General features: G+C 44.7%; 2 protein-coding genes, 1 long non-coding RNA gene and 2 other non-coding genes across 7 annotated transcripts in view; 3 read left to right on the forward strand and 2 right to left on the reverse strand.

The window, feature by feature from the left end:
• The window catches only part of LOC117367847 (protein kinase C and casein kinase substrate in neurons protein 1-like), a 46,398-nt gene extending 44,035 nt beyond the window's left edge, over positions 1 to 2,363 (reverse strand). The window contains exon 1 of one of the 3 annotated variants that reach the window (XM_033960872.1): positions 2,345 to 2,363. Coding sequence is in view for 1 of the 3 variants with exons in the window: in XM_033960870.1 (XP_033816761.1) it covers positions 2,066 to 2,081 (16 nt within the window). In the remaining 2 variants the exon portion in view is untranslated. Of the gene's footprint in view, positions 1 to 1,872; positions 1,892 to 2,065; positions 2,123 to 2,344 lie in introns of those variants that run through there. The other 2 variants (XM_033960870.1, XM_033960873.1) reach the window with 2 other exon arrangements.
• A 2,395-nt stretch (positions 2,364 to 4,758) lies between these two features.
• LOC117368513 lies at positions 4,759 to 7,405 on the forward strand. Its single transcript, XR_004540968.1, has 3 exons — positions 4,759 to 4,950; positions 5,233 to 5,272; positions 5,516 to 7,405. It is a non-coding gene; the product is annotated as an uncharacterized LOC117368513 (long non-coding RNA).
• Positions 4,999 to 5,090, forward strand: LOC117368749. Its single transcript, XR_004540999.1, has one exon. It is a non-coding gene; the product is annotated as a small nucleolar RNA SNORD88 (small nucleolar RNA).
• On the forward strand, positions 5,329 to 5,420 carry LOC117368748. The gene has a single exon (XR_004540998.1). It is a non-coding gene; the product is annotated as a small nucleolar RNA SNORD88 (small nucleolar RNA).
• Positions 7,406 to 7,421: 16 nt separating the features above from the next.
• LOC117368685 (testicular acid phosphatase homolog) lies at positions 7,422 to 17,496 on the reverse strand. Its single transcript, XM_033962410.1, has 11 exons — positions 17,404 to 17,496; positions 17,028 to 17,123; positions 14,218 to 14,304; positions 13,057 to 13,209; positions 12,872 to 12,970; positions 12,285 to 12,380; positions 12,061 to 12,193; positions 11,657 to 11,739; positions 8,484 to 8,590; positions 7,504 to 7,682; positions 7,422 to 7,429 (listed from the first exon to the last, which is right to left on the reverse strand). The coding sequence occupies exons 1-11, from the start codon at positions 17,494 to 17,496 to the stop codon at positions 7,422 to 7,424; spliced, it is 1,134 nt and encodes a 377-aa protein (XP_033818301.1).
• Positions 17,497 to 18,745: the final 1,249 nt, after the last annotated feature.

Consider the following 18,745-nt stretch of genomic DNA (forward strand, 5'->3'; position numbering starts at 1 on the left):
ATTCAGAACCAATGCTAGGAAGTTCTTTTTCACCCAAAGGGTGGTAGACACCTTGAATGCGCTTCCAGAGGGTGTGATAGGACAGAGTACAGTACTGGGGTTCAAGAAAGGATTAGATAATTTCCTGAAGGAAAAGGGGATGGAAGGGTATAGATCAGTGGTCTCAAACTCAAACCCTTTGCAGGGCCACATTTTGGATTTGTAGGTACTTGGAGAGCCTCAGAAAAAAATATTTAATGTCTTATTAAAGAAATGACAGTTTTACATAAAGTAAAACTCTTAAGAACATAAGAAGTTGCCTCCGCTGGGTCAGACCCGAGGTCCATCGTGCCTAGCAGTCCGCACCCGCGGTGGCCCATCAGGCCCATGACCTGTAATGTGATCCTTCTCTAATCCCTTTTATCCTTCTATCCATACTCTGTCTAAAACCTATCTCTACCTCTATCTGTATCCTTCAATCCACCTATCGTTCAGGAATTTATCCAATCGTTCCTTCCTTGAATTACAATATTATTAATAATAATATTGTAATTTATAGCTAAAGAGACATATGATCAAGAAACTGTTTTATTTTACTTTTGTGATTACGATAAACATACCGAGGGCCTCAAAATAGTATCTGGAGGGCCGCATGTAGCCCGCGAGTTTGAGACCACTGGTATAGATAGAGGATTACTATACAGGTCCTGGACCTGATGGGCTGCCGCATGAGCAGACCTCTGGTCTGACCCAGCAGAGGCACTGCTTATGTTCTTATAAATGATCTGGAAATTGGAACAACGAGTAAGGTGATTAAATTTGCAGATGACAATAAACTGTTCAAAGCTGTTAAAACACTTGCGGATTGTGAAAAATTGCAGGCAGACCTTAAGAAATTGGAAGACTGGGTGTCCAAATGGCAGATGAAATTTAATGTGGACAAATGCAAAGTGATGCGTATTGGGAAGAATAACCTGAATCACAGTTACTGGATGCTAGGGTCCACCTTGGGGATTAGCGCCCAAGAAAAAGATCTGGGTATCATCGTAGACAATATGATGAAACCTTACGCCCAATGTGTGGCGGCAGCCAAAAAAGCAAACAGGATGCTAGGAATTATTAAAAAAAGGATTGGTTAATAAGACAAAGAATGTTATAATGCCCCTGTATCACTCCATGGTGCAGCCTCATCTGGAATATTGCGTTCAATTCTGGTCTCATCTCAAGAAAGCTAAAGTGGCGCTAGAAAAGGTTCGAAGAAGAGCGACCAAGATGGTAAAGGGGATGGAACTCCTCTTGTATGGTTAGGGCTCTTCAGATTGAAGTCTACAAAATCCTGAGTGGAGTAGAATGGGTACAAGTGGATCGATTTTTGAAAAATTACAAAGACTAGGGAACACTCGATGAAGTTACAGGAAAGTACTTTTAAAACCAATAGGAGGAAATTTTTTTCACTCAGAGAACAGTTAAGCTCTGGAATGCTTTGCCAGAGAATGTGGTAAGAGCAGATAGCGTAGCTGGTTTTAAGAAAAGTTGGACAAGTTCCTGGAAGAAAAGTCCATAGTCTGTTATTGAGAAAGACATAGGGAAAGCCACTGCTTGCCCTGTATCGATAGCATGGAATATTGCTACTCCTTGGGTTTTGGCCAGGTACTAGTGACCTGGATTGGCCACCGTGAGAACGGGCTACTGGGCTTGATGGACCATTGGTTTGACCCAGTAAGGCTATTCTTATGTTCTTAAGTGTTTCCAGTGAGAATAGAAAATGGGGCTGGAATGTGGAAGCAAACTACGAGTTTAATTTATACCACAACACAACAAGCAGCAGGTTACAAAATGTTTCCACAGAACATTGTGCCAAATAAATATGCTGGAAATGCAGCAGTGACTCACAGGGCCGGGGCACTGCTAGAGGGGACTCTCAGTGTTGCATGCAGAGGCACACTCATCCCCTGCCTCCAAAGAAAGGGTTTACACCCCTCTGCTGAAAACGAGGGACCTCTCAACTTCACACACTGCCTGATATCTCCAGGGGTCTCCTACCAGGAAGAGGAGAGGTACACAAGTAGAATACAATCTCACTGACTGGTATCTGGAAGCATTTAGGTGATCCGCAGCCTCTGTGTCTCTGCTACATTCCAACTGACAGCTGAGAGCTCTAAAAATAGGGCGAAAAGTACTCCAGCTCTGCCACTTTCTCCTGCATTACCCTCCCTGCCGAAGCACTGCTGCACTCTCTCATGTTACCCGCTCCACCCCATCTCTGCTGAACCCTCTCATGCTACCGTCTGCACTCCAGCACTGCTGCCCCCTCCTGCACTACCGTTCCTAGCCTTCATTTGCATCCTCCGAGTTCTTTCCCCACCTTGACTCTTCTGGTCCCCCTCCTTGTTCTTTACTGGGCTCTGCTGATCCCTCTTTAGCTCTCCTTACTTAAGCAGCACCTCTCAGTTCTCTTTCCCCATTTCGCTCTGCTGTACCCTCCTTCCCCTTCTTTCCCTCAGGTCCCCTGGCTCATCAGTGCCCTGCATTATTCCAGCCCCCTACTAGCACCTCTTGCTTCCCAAACAGAAATAAGAAGCTGCTGAATTGTAAAAGTTTAATTATGGACGGAGTCTAAGGTGAGTGTCAGCTTGCAGCAGCTTGGTGGTGCAGGAGTTGGATCTAAAATGTGTGTAAATGTTCCTTCTGCCTGGAGGGAGCTAGATAAAACATGGACCTCGTGGATCTTAACTGCACACCCTTAAAAATCTGTTTACCTTGGGTTTGACAGTTGTCATTTGTAATTTCATGTTATCTCTGACAGACCTGTAAATGAAGATTTCATGAACCTTGCGGATGTCTACCACATGACCTTAAAAAGAAAGCGGCTGTGGCATGGGGTCTAATCCCTGTGAACCCCACAGATATCACTCACCCCATGTATTCTCATCTTACTCCACTCCAATGAGATCCGTGAGGTCTGCAGGAGTTACAAGGATAAAGAGTCCTCAGCTCTTTAGCTTTCCTCAAAGTGGAGTTCTGCAATCCCCTTAATCATTTTGGTTGCCCTTCTCTGTACTTTTTCTAATTCCAAACAAAGAAAAAAAAGGGGAAGAATCCACAGTACAAAAGCTGTACAAAAAAAAAAATGGACCAAAAAATAAGTGTACCTGGATTGATACAGGAAAAGTGATATCCAAAAAGATGTAAACAAATATTTAGGAGTGGAACAAGAGTATACATGGAGTGGAAGGTACTAGGAGTTACAGATTTGGTTGTTTATACATACGTATGGGTTACAGTTGGTCGACACAGAGTGAGGCTATTTAGAGGCATTGTAAACTTGGTTATTAATATAGACATATTTCGGATACTATTACTGCCTTACAATATATTTGAACACTTTTATATACATACTAGTTTTTTAGCCCGTTACATTAATGGGTGCTAGAATAGATGTGTAGACTTGGGCATTTCTTTCTTTCTGTATGTCTGTCTTTCTTTCTTTCTGTCTCTCTCCCTGGCCCCTGTCTTTCTTTCTGTCTCTCTCCATGCCCCCTGTCTGCCTTTCTTTCTTTCTGTCTCTCCCCCAGTCCATCAGCATCCCTTCCTTGCTCCCCCATCCAGCAGTAGCCCTTCTGCCTTCCTTTTACCTCCCCCCTGTCCAGCAGTAGCCCTTCTGCCTTCCTTTTATCTCCCCCTGTCCAGCAGCACCCCTTCCCTGCTCCCCCTGTCCAGCAGTAGTCCTTCTCCCTTACTTTTACCTCCCCCCTGTCCAGTAGTACCCCTTCTCCCTTCCCTGCATCTGCTGGGCCGGGCAGCCTTGGGGCTTTTGCTAGGCCGGCCTGCCTCGCATTATCGAAGTGGGTCGGCCTAGCAATTGCCCTGTAGCTGCTTGATGAAACCGTGGCTGCTGCCGCTGCTGGGCTGGGGATGAGAAGAAGAGGCACCCGGCAGCGTAGTCAGAAGGCAGAAAGTCAGCCGAGCTTGAAGTAAGGGTTTTATAATAGCAAATGGAAAGGGTTCAGAATTAAAGTCCTGGGTAAGTAGGTGGGAAGGGAAGGAAGGGGGATTTGTTTAGAGATGTTTGGGGTTTGCTTAGAAGAAAAACTGCACTGGTATGCTAATCTTTGTTTGTTTTGAATTAAAAGAAAGAAATTCAAGTGGAAATAAAGAAGTAAATAAGAAAACAATAAATGGGGCGGGACATAGTCAGGGCAGGGCCAGGGGACCCAGTGTACTTGAATTAATCCTGCCCTGCCTGGCAGAAAGTCGGGGAACACAGCGCGCATGCACACCAAGAAAGCAAACTCTAGGAGTCAGATTTCGATGCAATAACTTTATTGGCAAGAAACGTTAAAGCCACACGCTGAGCAATTGAGGAGTTAATAAATATCTAGAACAAGAAGTGCGGGGCCAGATTGCTCCGGCTTAGCTCAGCCAATGGTAGAATCTGGTACATCGCTGCGATGGCTAGAGCGAGGCTTGAAACGCATAAGGGGGCCTAGTTGGAGTACCACCCTATGCATTGCCTTAAATAAAGTAGAGCGTGTCTTCGGAGAACCGGCAAAACAAGAGGGGACTTGACAAAGATGAAACGGTTCATTCTGCTCACTAACTACACTGCTCTACTGTCCCCCCCATAAATACATTTACACAACCCTCAGAGACATAAAAATCACACAGGCGACCCAGGGACCGCTCAGGGGATTGAGAGGGGGGCCTCCGGGAGGACTATAAGAAGCCCCGACGCAAGCGTTTCGCTCTCTTCCACGCGGCCGCAGAGAAGAAGTGAGACGGGGCGGAGGGGGTGGTATGGGCAATAGGTAGGAGGGGAGAGTTGTGGTTCTAGAGAAAGCAGGAGAGGCTAGTGTGATTCTAGGGGGAACAGAAGGTGGCAGGGTTGGCCTTCCGCAGGGCTGATACCGGTTACTGCCTCTCATCGTTCTATTGCATGCTCCTCGGTGAAAGTTCTTGCAAGGGAGCTTGGTGAGTATCACGGTGAGCACCTCTGATTTTAGCCAATGGAGGGAGGGGAGGCCCCCATGATGTGAGCACTGGGCTCTGAATACACTGTGTAGATGTCTGTGCATCGCTGTGACTTGAGACGCAGAGAGACTGAGGGGCATTGAGGACAGAAGGTGGCCCTAGTAGGGTACGGGACGGGTGAGAGGTTTAATGGGTGATTTTTTTTTGTGGGAGGAATAGGCAAGGAAGAAGCATCTCATGAGCTGTTGGGCATTGGAAACTGATGTGTGTGTTTTCTCCTAGTTCCTGTGGGCTCCTGCTGATCGGCTCTGCAGTCTTGCAGGTACGTAAGAGACACAGCTTCATCCAGCTCACCTTGTTAGGGAAAGAGGAGTGTCTTTGTCCCACTGATGTCAGCACTGGGCTCCTACATTACCCTGGGGATGATTGTGCCTCTCTGTGACTTGACATGCAGAGAGACTGAGGGACAAGGGCCAGCAATCTGCCTCAGAGATTGGGGGGGGGGAGGGGGGAATTTGGATTACTCAAGTGCTATTGGTAATCTTGGCATACTCTTCTTTTTCAGGTGAGTGGGAGTTGTCTGAGACACTTGGTGGTGGACTGGATCAGCCTTCAATATATTTTATGTGCAAATATGGAAAACTGCGCTAATAATGAAACAGCAGCACTAAAGAGAAATTCATAGATCCTGTGTAGGTGCAGAGGACTCTGTCTCCTGGGCAACCTTGTGTTGAGTCTGATGGTAGGGGTTGTTTACTGAACTTTGTCCTGAGCCTTTTGTGGGCACCAGAGGCCTTTATCTGGCAAGCCTGAGGTAATTAGGACACTTCTATTTTTCAAAAATATAATATATTTTATATATACAATATTCCCCTTTCTCTCCCCCTCCCCTGGTCTGACTGTTCGGATTGTTCATGAGAGCTGGGGCCATCAGTCTGGTGCTTTGGGCATGGAGTGCTTTCTCATGGCAACTTCCCAGTTCTCCATGCAGGGGCCGATGCCCAGGCTTTAGCTGGTGAAATAGCTGCAGGTGCATAGCTCATTGCTCTGCACTATGATAGAGGCTGGCTCCTTCCTATCACACAGCCTGAACCTCCCTTCTTTGCTTCCAGTACAGTACAGCGAGTACTAAGAGTGTCACCCCGAGGATCCCAACAGCCACTGTCAGGGCTGTGATGGCTACTCCTGTGGAGAGATCAGAGCATGAGTGTCGGCAAACAGCTCAGTGATTTTTCCAACTGTGTTAAGACTTCCCTTCTAAGACTATTTTGCTTACCGTACTTGCGAGCTAAGCACTGTCCCCTGAATTCTGTATATGGCATTATGACTTGCACACAAATCAAATATCCGTATGTAAATTAATTGGCGTACAAGCCATTGTTATTGTAGTTAAGTGACATGCCATGTGCATCTCTCCTGCCCTCTTGTATAGGTGACGAGTGGCTTTGTGGCAGAGCTGTGTTGCTCCTTGTGACCCTTGGAAAGTCACTTAATCTTCCATTGCCCCAGGTACAAAATAAGTATACAAGTCCTATTCCCTTTTCCTTACTAATCCCCCCTCCCCAACTGAAAAGGGGACATGGCTGTAGCGTTCCTAAAAGCTGTACATGGGTTTACAAAACAGCCCCATTTTCACATTAGAACAGGGGTGTCCAACCTTTTGGCTTCCCTGGGCCATATTGGCCAAAGAAAATGTTTCTGGGGCCGCACATATGCGCAAACACTGCAGCAAGAGAGGAGGGATCCGGCAAGAAGGTAAACACCAGGGGGCAGCAGAGGAAAACACTGCATAGCCCTTGACCTTCACGGGGCCGCAGGTTGGACACCCCTGCATTAAAATGTCTGGTCTTTACACCAGGTTTTAGTGCCCAGAGATGGAAGGAAGAGTTGAGGGTTATGAAACCTATGCATGCGTTATTCAGAGCAAACACCTCCTGGTCTCCGTTCTTATATTCTGGTTTTGCATTGGTCATGCCATGTCACCAAAAAAGAGGTGAGCTAATTACTTTTAAGCTGACCTTAAAAGAGCATAATAATGCCAGACCCTCCCAGACCCAAATCTTACTCACTGATGTACACCACACTGGCGTTGGAATCCTCAAAAGCAGGCTGCGAATCAAAACACACGGGGGGAGCCTGTTTGGCTCACCTTGCATGCAAGTGATTCTGCTGAGGTTTCATAACTAAGATCCGTGGGGGGTTCTTGGTCTGTTGAAGTAGGGGTGGAGGGACACTGATCTAAGGGAGTACTATGAAGTCTACTCAGTGAGGTGTTGGAAATTAAAAAAAAATTTTACAACATATTTTTCTATGGCTGATACATTGCAATCATAAAACTGCCCTGTGCAGAGTCTGGAGTTAAGTATTGATCAAAATGTTCTGCTGTTTTACAATGGTGTGGTGTTTTGTTTGTTGCTGAATAAAGAGATATGATTAAAAAAGAAAAGTCCCCTCTGCTGCTGTGTGTTGATTTACGGTGCTGGTATGGTGTCCTAGTCTTCATAGGTTGTCTGCTTGCCCCACTTCTCCCCATTCTTGACCCTGGCCTTTTACCTGCAGTGTTAGCTGCAGGCTCTGGCCTGTGGCATTCTTCATCCCAGTTCTTTGGGATAACTGGAGCTGTCAGCTTGACAAATTGAGAGAGTGGGCAGGGTGAAATGCAGCCAGGCAGGATCAATTCGTATGACTCCCGACGAGAATCATTCCGGTAAAACATGGCCACACTGTAAGTGCTGTGGAGACAAGAGCGAGGATGAGCGACAGAGTAGAGAATAGCACGGGGACAAATTTGTCCGAGCGTTTTGTTGCTGTCCCATTCCTGTAAGCTCTGCCTTAACCGCATAAGCCTCGAACACTTTGTTAAGATGAGGATGGAGTTTGCAGGAATGGGGCAGGAAAAGAACTTGCAGGGATGGGACAGGAAATGAGTTCTTGCGGGGATGGGGAAAAATTAGTCTCCCTGTCATTCTCTATGATAGAGATACATATCCAGCGCTGGACTGTCAGGCATCACAATGGCTTGTTTTGAAAAGGTTGCTGAGAAGTGCTAAGCATGAATTCTATTGTATAGTGGTGGTAAGTAGGCATTTAGGCACGGCTGCTTACACCACGTCAGTGGTGTAAATGTAGCACTTGTGCAGGTGACTGACAGTAGTCCAGAGTCTTAACATGTAAGTACTAGATATGTCCCTGACCCTTCCAGCTCCCTCTTGCATGTACGCTGTAGCTTCTGCGCAATTTCTAGAATAACAAAGTGCAATTGCAAATTAGTTCCAGTTAGCTAATTTACCAATTAACTTATACACATACCGGTAACTGTTGGTATTCTTTAACCAATGCACTGTAAGTGGGAAAAATATGTGGGCAAGATTATAGAATTGTCAAAACGTGTTGAACTGCCCCCACCTTATAGGGCCTGGTCCTCCTGCACCCACTTCTAATAAAGCTGAGTACCAGCCTGTTGTGTCTGCTATTATTTCTCTGCATCTCCATGCCCTCCTCCTTCTCCAGTGTGCACTGTGCCGGCTGCCTACCTGTCTGGTTCCCGGTAGAACTCAAAGATGTGGCAGGCTGCATAGGAGGGGTGCTTCTCGTTGTAGACCTTGAGCGCACCATGCAAGGCAATGATGGTCGTGTCGTGCTAGGAAAAGAAATAGCTTGTCGTCAGTCTCTAGAAGTCCATAAAACAGCCACCTGTCCATTCATCAGGCTTACTGAGTTCACACACGCTTTTCTACAGAAAGGGTGGTGGATCACTGGAACAAACTACCGGTGCAGGTGATCAAGGCCACTAGCGTGCTCGGCTTTAAGAATAAATGGGACATCCATGTGGGATCTCTACGTGGGTCGAGCAGCACTCTGACTTAATGGGGTGGGACAGTAGAGTGGGCAGACTTGATGGGCTATAGCCCTTTTCTGCCGTCATCTTTCTACGTTTCTATGAGTCGGAGCAGATTCACAGGTCCATGTGCTCACACTTCAGTAACTGTCTGTGAGCACAGGTGGCAGTGCTGTAATGGGGGATTGGGACCTCGGATATTGATCAGGGGAGCTGACTGGTGGGGCTTATGGGATACTCTAATCCCTGGATTTCTTACCTAAGGGCTCACAAGAGACATAGCATGAGTCTCACAAGCAGCCCTGTACTATCTTATGGACTTGAGAGAAGCAGGGTTTATACAGGAAAAGAGAAGACTTTCCCTGGAGAAGAGAAGACTTAGAGGGGATATGATAGAGACTTACAAGATCATGAAGGGCATAGAGAGGGACAGATTCTTCAAACTTTCAGAACATAAAAAAAACAAGAGGGCATTCGGAAAAGTTGAAAGGGGACAGATTCAAAACGAATGCTAGGAAGTTCTTCTTTACCCAACGTGTGGTGGACACCTGGAATGCGCTTCCAGAGGACGTTATAGGGCAGCGAACGGTACTGGGGTTTAAGAAAGGATTGGACAATTTCCTGCTGGAAAAGGGGATAGAGGGCTATAGATAAAAGATTACTGCACAGGTCCTGGACCTGATGGGCCGCCGCGTGAGTGGACTGCTGGGCACGATGGACCTCAGGTCTGACTCAGCGGAGGCATTTCTTATGTTCTTATGTTAAATCAAATTGAAGGTAATGTTTGTTGCATCTTGAAAACCGGTTACTAGATGGAGAGTGATAATTGGGTGTGGTCCTAAGCTATGGAATAATCTGCCACAAAAAAAAATATGGGATATTAAGTGTTATCTTGCATTTAGGAGGGCAGTAAAAGGTTATCTTTTCGCTTTAATGCAACATTTCTGAATCGCTCGAATACCCTTTAGTTCAAGGCAATTTACATATTTATTTTAAAAACTTTGTATACCGCCTGGAGGCGCAGCGGATTCCATGTAAACATACATAAAGCAAAAACAAACTACAAATCACTCTTAACAATAACAAAATACATAGGAAATAAGGCCTATGGGGAAAATACAATTCCTTGGATAAAAAGATGTCCTTACAGTTCTTTAACTAAAAAAAATACTAACTTTACAATCTATCATATAAAAATGTTTTCAACATTCAATGAAATTTCCAATAACTAACTTGTTACTATTGCTGCTTACAAGCAACTACATTGAGTTCGGTTTAAGAATTTAGCTTTTATTATTATTTTTGTTCCTTGGTCTCATTTTTATCCTGTGCTCTACCTTGAGCCTCTCTAAAGTTGAATGGAAATGTTCACATTAGATTGTTAGGCTTGTGGTGGCCTGGTGCCAACAGTCCATCTTTCCAGGAACCTTTTTTTTTATTTTATTTTTTTTTTTTTATTCAATTTTCAAAATACAATTCAAGATTAAACTTGTACAGAAAGCTATAAGTCAAGAAAATAAAACCACAACAATATTATAAATTCAGGAATACCAATTAACTTAAATCAGCTCAAGTCCACAAAAGATCCAAAATGTAATTATAAACGGAAAGAAAATAATGCAAGTCAGCTGGTAAGGACATCTTAAATATTCTATACTCCTCCATTCTTTTCCCTCTCTAGCCGAGAAAGAGAAAGGAAAGTTGTCAACTGGTAAGGCTCAAAGAAAACATATTTTTGGGAATTATATTGTACAACGCATTTACATGGATATCGTAGGAAAAAAGTTGCTCCAAGAGCTATAATTCCCGGTTTTAACATAAGAAACTCTTTTCTTCGCCGTTGTGTGTCCCTGGCTAAATCTGGGAACATTTGTATTTTGAGTCCCATAAATTCTTTTGCTCTATTTTTAAAGAAAAGTCTCAAAATCCAATTCTTGTCCATTGTTAGAGCTAAAGTTGCCACTAATGTTGCAGAAGTAGCCATTTCTTTATCTGATAATACATCTATTGGTCCATGGCTATCTTCCTGTTGCTGAATTTGATTTTTCTTGGGAAGGTAGTACACCTGTGTAAATGGAGGTAATGAACCCTCAGGAACTTCTAATATTTCCAGGAACCTTTAATGCTTGAGCTCTGCAGACAGTGGAGGGGTGATGCAGGTATACACTCATAGTGTGGACTGGTGTGGCTGTCTACAGAACACATTCAAGAGAGGTAAGCAGTTTTACTTTCTGAGCGTTCATGGAAGCAGTGGAGTACATAAGAACAAGTAGTGCCATACTGGGACAGACTGAAGGTTTATCAAGCCCAGTATCCTGCTTCCATCAGTGGCCAATCCAGGTCACAAGTACCTGGCAAGATCCCAAAAGAGTAAAGCAGATTTTATGCTGCTTATCCTAGGAATAAGTAGTAGATTTTCCCAATTCTGTCTTAATGGCTCATGGACTTTCCTTTTAGGAATTTGTACAAATCTTTTTTAAACCCTGATAAGCTGACTCCTTTTACCACATTCTCTGGCATCAAATTCTAGAGTTTAATTATATGTAGATGGAAGAAATATTTTTTCCAGTTTGTTTTAAATTTACTACATGGTAGCTTCATCGTATGCCCCAGTCCTAGTATTTTTGGAAAGTAAACAAATGATATAAGATGTCTTCCTGTGTCACAAATACAATAGCTTTGTAAAGTAAAAGGCTGTTAACTGAACCATTAAAAAAACCACACCAAAATAGTCCTATAAGATAAGACTTTCTCATAGTGGGATCTTTTGTGCCGTGAGACTGATTTGACACAAGATTCCATCGCCCCACTCAATCCTTACCTACTAAAACAACTGAGGCCCTGCAGTTGATAAGGAGGACCACTTACCACAGAGTACATAATCATCTTAAGTGGCAGAGACCTTTGCAACACCTCTGTAAAGTTCCTGAGGACTGCATCCACCAGGATCCCTGCAAGAGGAGAGCTGAGACTTGGTATGGGAGTAGAATCTGCACTCTGATACATAAGAATAGCCAGCCCAGTCTTCACGGTGGCTAATCCAAGTCACAAGTATCTAGCAAAAAAAACTCTCCCAATAGTAGCAACATTCCATAGCTACAGAAGGGCCACCTTTTTAGAAATCAAAACTTAGAACCTCAGGGGGATTGTTTGAACTGCTCAGTGAATTGACAAAACCATTGATTTCATTAGCAAAGGATTACTTCAAAGGATGCAATTTTTTTTCGGCCTCATTTCACTCTGCCTATTGGGAAAGGGTTGGGCAACTGTACCTCCTGTCAGCCGGGCCTTTTCATTGACTTTGTGCAGGTTAACATGAGACCTGATTTCAAAGGTGGAGATCTCTTCCAGTGTGCGGAGTGTATCGGGTGTGGCCCATTCTGGCAGACTTAGGTTGTGCATCTTCTGAAGATGAGAAAGGTGGAGAATCCTTTTAGCTGTGGCAGTCTGTTCTTTGAGGTTCAATTACACATGTTCCAGCCACAGAAAGCCTTACCTGGCAATGCAGCGTGTCGTACACCTTCCAGATCTTCCTAAGCATCCCCTCTTCCATGCTGTATCCCGTGTGGTTTGCCATCTGATTGATGAAATCCTGGGGACCCAGAAAGATGGGACAACTGTTTACCCCTTACCTAGGCAAGTTTTGGCCCCACCTGTGTTATGCTGATGTCCAGAGAGGTTGCACCTTTACTCTGTTCACTGGCAGTGTTTACTGAAAGTTCTCTCCTAGCTCTCCTGTCCTTACGCCCAGCCTACCCTGAGGACCCAAATAGGACATTATCTAGGCACTCAATCTGCTCTTCTCCTGATGGTACATTATCCTTCTAATCCATGTAGTAGGGAGTGTGTGGCGCAGTGGCTAGAGCTACAGCCTCAGCACCTTGAGGTTGTGGGTTAAAATCCCTCACTGCTCCTTGTGACCCTGGGCAAGTCACTTAATCCCCACATTGCCCCAGGTACACTAGATAGAGTTTGAGCTGACTGGGACAGATAGAAAAATATGATAAAGTATCTGAATGTAAAACCACTTAGGATACAGAAGTGGTATATAAATAAATAAAATTTAAAAATGCTTGGCCTCACCTTCCATCCCTTCATCTTGTCCTGGTACTCTGGTAATTGCACTGTTTCCTCCATCAGCTCATGGTAGCGGGGACAGTCCTTGATGGGGAATTTCAGGAGCTGAAAAAGGAAGGTATAAGAAGGAGTCTTTTAATGCCTTGAGAGAGAGGTTATCTAGTGAAAGTTTTTTTCATTAGTTCACCCACCCGGTCCTGGGTCACAGGCACTGTGTGGACGGGAATGGGCTGCCAACGGATCTCGGGGTTCCAACGCTGTGAGCTGTTTGGTGGGTACAGCCCTGCCAGATTCACCTGTGCACTCATCAGTGTGCGATCGTAATCTGTGCTCCGTACATAGATCTGAAAAGGAAAGGAAGAGAAGTAAAGGGAGCTGACCACCAGTCTCCTGTCTGCCTGGACTCGGGCAATAATTATTAACTTTAAACAAGCACCAGCCTGACACACGTTGGCAGCCAGCCACATTAATGAAGATGTTCTCTACTCCACCAACATGCTACCAGCCTAAGAAATGGCTTTTTCTTCTTTAATCGTCTCTCCAGACCGGCACAGCTCACTGATGGGCAATAGCTCACCATGACCAGCAGGTGGAGACTGAGACACAAACTTTTGGCTGAAGTACAAGTGGGCTGTGCAGTCCCAAGTACACTGTCTACTCTCAGTCTCCAGCAGGTGGAGGTGGTAAACCTGTGCATTCTTCCCTGGTTTAGTGTTGGCCTGTTGGATTTCTTTATTGTCCCTCCAGACCGGGTTTACTCTATCCTCTGCCAGCAGGTGGAAACTGAGAAAACACTGAATTCTAACAGTACAAGTGGGCTGGGCAGTCCCTCATAAAACCAGTCTGTTCTGTCTCCAGCAGATAGAGGTGGTAAGCCTGTGCAGTCTTAAATTTAGGCCTTGATCAGGGTCTGTTGGAAAGGTTAGGTAGTGGCCTTATCTCCCCCTATTTTCTTTGACTGAGCTGGGGTCCCACAGGGGGCCAATTCCACCTTGGGGGTGTCACACTTGGGTGGTTGAGTCCCTCCCCCCCATTTTCCCAGCTCTCCATCTGGAGCCTCAACTGTATATCTTGCCACGGTCAGGCAAAAACTACAGTTTTGAGTGCCTGTGGGGTCTGCTCCTTCTAATTTAAAGTAAAAAAAAAAAACCAAAACAACAGACCCAAAGCAGTGCTTTTCTTTCTGTGCCGGTTTGCAGGACAGTTCATATTTTTTTCTCCCATTCAGCTGCCGGTTTCATTCAGCCTGCTGTGCCCCACCCCCACTAACATAGTGCCAGCCTAAGAAATGATAAAAAAATAAAAACATCTGTGTACATTAGAGGGAAAGCTAAGACTGAGAGTGCGGTTACCTCCTGCTTCTGGTACGAAGGGCTAAGGAAATGTGAATACCTCCTCCTCAGGTACTGTCCCAGCTCATACTGCTGCTGCATCCCTTCCTGGAGATGAGGAAGAGAATCAGTTGTGTGCAATAACCATGGAAGATGAAGACCTTCCAGTTTGGGTATATGTGCATGATTTAGGGTGAATTCATCAACACCTCCGTGCATCAGTTCTGCTCATATTGTATGTAATGTAGGATAGAGATAACTCACCCCCAGTGCATAAAGTCTGCTCACACTATAACATCCCATAGTAGTGTATCTCAACTTCAAGCCAAGTATCCCCTAAGTCTAGCAAATATCAACCAAGTACCCCCACCCAAGCTCTGCCCCCTGACCACACCCCCATAATCATAGTACTAATTGTAATGCAATGTTTTCCATTCATTTTTAATATACACACACTATAATCTTATTAATACATGCAATGTCACCTCAGTAACAACTATAGAACAATAGATACATGTGCCAAATATAGACAGCAGATATAAATTCTCAAAACTGACATATTTCGATCACTAAATTGAAAATAAAATAATTTTTCCTTCCTTTGTTGTCTGGTGATTTCATGAGTCTCTAGTTGCACTTCCTTCTGGCTGTGCATCCAATATTTATTTCTTTCTGCCTCCTGCAGCTTTCTCTCCTCCGGACCTCATTCTGTTCCCCAACCAAAATTTCTCTGTCCCTCCATGAGTCCAACTTTTCTTCCTCTCTCCTCTGTCCCCATTGGCAACATGTCTCCTCTCTCACTGTCCATCTGTCTTGAGAGATCCAGGCATTTCTCCCACTCCCTCTACTGCTACATCCAACATTTCTCCCTCCTGCATCCCCTGGATCATGTGCAGCATTTTTTCACCACTGCCCACCAGCCACATGCTCATTTCTCCTTTTATCACCCCTCTGCAGCACCATGTCACATCTCTCCCTCCATCACTATATCAAGTTCAAGTTTATTTTAATTTGATGAATCACTTATTCTAATTTACTAAGCGAGTTACAATAAAAAAAGATAAATATATATTTAGACATATCGTTTAAAATTTAAAAATAATGGGTTAGACCGACAGACTTACAAACTAATCGGTACATAAGGAATGGAGGGATAGAACTACAATTCAATGCTTTAAAATAGAAAAAAGAACCATAGATGGAAAAAACATTAGGGAGGGAGTAGTATAAACCTGGAAGGAACTAATTTAAGATTTGAACATAATTTAAGGATTAAAAGCATCTTTAAAAAGGAAACTTTTTAAGTTATTTTTAAAACGGCTAAGATCATTTTCCTCTCATATATTGGGGCAAAGTGTTCCAAAGTTGCGGAGCCATCACCGAAAACATATGTCGTCGAGTTCCGATAACTTTCATAGAGGGGACTACTATGAGCTTTTGGTTAGTAGAGCGGAGAGAACGCGGTGTATTATAAGGTGATACGGTGGTTAATTGGGAGCCAATGTGATCTGATCAAAAAAGGAGTAACATGATCATATTTTTTACCGTTATGAATGAGTGGCGGCTGTGTTCAGTATTATTTGAAGGCGCTTCAAATAATGTCCAGCATTCCTCCCCCTTACATCCACTTCAATCTGTCCCTCTGTTTCCTGTCCACTACCATGTGCAACATTTCTCCCTCTCATCCTTCTTTTCACCATACATCTCTACTTCACTCCTCTCTATGTCCAATTTTCCTCTTTCTTTTCCCCATGTGCACCATCTCTTTCCCTCTCACTCACACACTCATACCCAACAATTCTCCCTTTCTATTCCCTCCCTCCTATGTCCCAAGTTAGTGCCCCCTTCCTTCCTCCCTTCTGTGTCCCATGTTCATGCTCCCTCCCTTCCTTCTGTGTTCCAAGTTTATGCCCCCTCCCTGTCTTCCAGCCTTTTTCCCAAATTCATGCCCCTCCCATGTCCCAACACACTCCTTCCCCACCCCTTCCTTTTTCCCTTTGTCCCACAATCATGTCCCCTCTCTTCCTTACTTGCTCGCTCCAGGGCCATACTTGCATCCTTCAGGGTTGTCCAGCTGGTCTGCTCCTTCTGCCTTCAGCCGCACAGGGCAGCGGCTCTTACACGCTGCATGTGGCTGACCCACAAGCCTTTGACGTCAGAGTGAAGGCTTCCAGGTCAGCCACATGCAGTGTGCAAGAGCCGTTGCCCTGTGCAGCTGAAGGCAGGATGGAGCATCCCAGCTAGACGGCCCTGTAGGAGGTAACTGGAATTCCCCACTGACCTGAAAGGCTTCCCTCTGACATCAGCTCTGACATCGGAGGGAAGCCTTCTGGGTCAGCTTCGGTGGAGAGGGGAATGAAGCTGGAGGGCATGGGATCCCCAGTGGCAGCATCCATTGAAAAAGGGGCGGGAGACCCACGCAGGGCCATGTAACCCCATCAAGTGGCTCGTACCACGTGTTGAGAAACTCTGCCATAGTGCATTTTCTCTGCTCATGCTGTCTGTAACACATGACAAAGATCCACAGTGCATAAGGTCTGCTCATACTATACATGATCCATATAAATCATTTCTTAGTACATAAGGTTTGATAATACAGGATTTTGTTCAAGTATAAACAAAACATTCCATGCAGCGCATAAACTCTTCTTAAACTGCTGTGTACACAATCCAGATAAATCACCTCTCAATGCATAAAGTATGATTATATTGTGTATATTGTAGATCTTACAGAAAATCTATCCTATGGTGCATAAAGTATCACATCTGACCATAAGGCACACTTTATGAATAAACAATATACATTGGAAGTAGAACAGCTGGAGACTCACCTGAGTAAGCTGTTGTAGGCCATTGGGCCAGGACCTCTCCTTGTGGGGGTCCTGGGGATACGTATCAATGGGGGCTCGGTCTCCGTGGCGGAATAACTGAAAAGGAAGAGATGACCAGAGAGTTTATCTTTCCTTCTTTTGGGGTTCTGCCTCCCTACTTTCTTTTCTGCACACACCTGCTCTACTTGCTGTTACACCCAAAGGATTCATGTTATAGACTTGTACAGCCAGCACACTTATACATAAACTCCAACCTGGTCATGCAAACCCACCCTGACTAAAGTAGTGGTGTACTGGGCTTGTAATTCTGGATGTGGCTGTAGGAATGGCCCCTGATTTTGAGAAGCTGAGCGTAATGGGACAGAAAGAACCTTACCACGGTGACGAATCTCAGTGTTCTGGCATGGGCGATTTGCGACTGGATCAGAAAGAGTGACCACAGCAGGGTGAGCAGCTGGCAAGGATGCATGTTGGCAGCAGGTGAAGGGATGGAGCGCTAGTCCCTGAAGAATCAAATGCCTCACTTATAGCTGCCAGTGTCTCACCTGCTCGAGGAGGAGCTTGGCACTAATGGATGCTGACTGGTCTGAACTTGTGTTTGTTTTCTTCTGGCTCAACCACATGCCCAAGCTGCTAATTGAAAGGTATCAAGGATGTTTGTCTGTGGGCATGTGTGTTTCACCTGTTGCGGCAGTATCTGAGGTAAATGCCCTTATTTTGCTCTGGAAAAGTCTTGAACAGGGAGGAAAGTGTTAACAGTGGGTGGCCTTTCTCCTGAAAAAGAAATTAGTTTTATAAACTTAGAAAAAAATGAACAGATCTGAAAAGGCTCTGTTTTATGTTTCTGATTATTCTGCTCCTGGTTGTATGTTCATTTGCAGTTGTTAATAAAGATAATTTGAAAAAAAAAAAAGAAATGCTGAGAGGGATCTCAGAGCACTACGGGTGTCCAATGTCGGTCCTCGAGGGCCGCAGTCCAGTCGGGTTTTCAGGATTTCCCTAATGAATATGCATTGAAAGCAGTGCATGCACATAGATCTCATGCATATTCATTAGGGAAATCCTGAAAACCCGACTGGACTGCGGCCCTCGAGGACCGACATTGGACACCTTTTATAGAAACATCCGGTGGGGGGGGGGGGGGATTGGATTTTCCAGGATCAAGCAAAGGATGACATAGTTGGGAAGAGAATCTTGGGGTGGCATCAGAGTTTTTTCTGGATAGATTTTGATGTAATTTCCTGGTTTCTCCCAGACTTAGGACAGATGAGTTAGGGAAGGGATATGTGAGGAATGATTTTAGGTACAGGTGAACAGCTGGTGTTTACTATTTGAGTATTGACGCCATTCCCTGGATGCTCCCAGATCATGGACAGCTGAAAGGGGGGTGGGCGAGAGCCAGTTCTTCTTCTTCTGCGGTTCTTCAGATGATAACATTCCACATGACTCTCTTATTTCTTTCTAGACAGGTTAAGTCCTGTCAAGGTTGTTTGTTTCTTACTTGTTATTATCAATAGGGCAGAAAATTAGGGCAGAAATGATAGGGGAGGCAGCAGGTGAGGATTACAGAACTATTAATGCCTCAGTCACTGCTTCTAGTGACATCAGAAAAGAAAAAAACAAAAATAAAATAAAAGAACAGCTGCAGACATCGGGATAATTTTTAAGTAAATTATATTGGGCTTAAAAAAAAAAAAATAAAGAACAGTTTGTGGCAT

Source organism: Geotrypetes seraphini, chromosome 10 (assembly GCF_902459505.1).
Source record: "Geotrypetes seraphini chromosome 10, aGeoSer1.1, whole genome shotgun sequence".
NCBI lineage: Eukaryota > Metazoa > Chordata > Amphibia > Gymnophiona > Dermophiidae > Geotrypetes > Geotrypetes seraphini.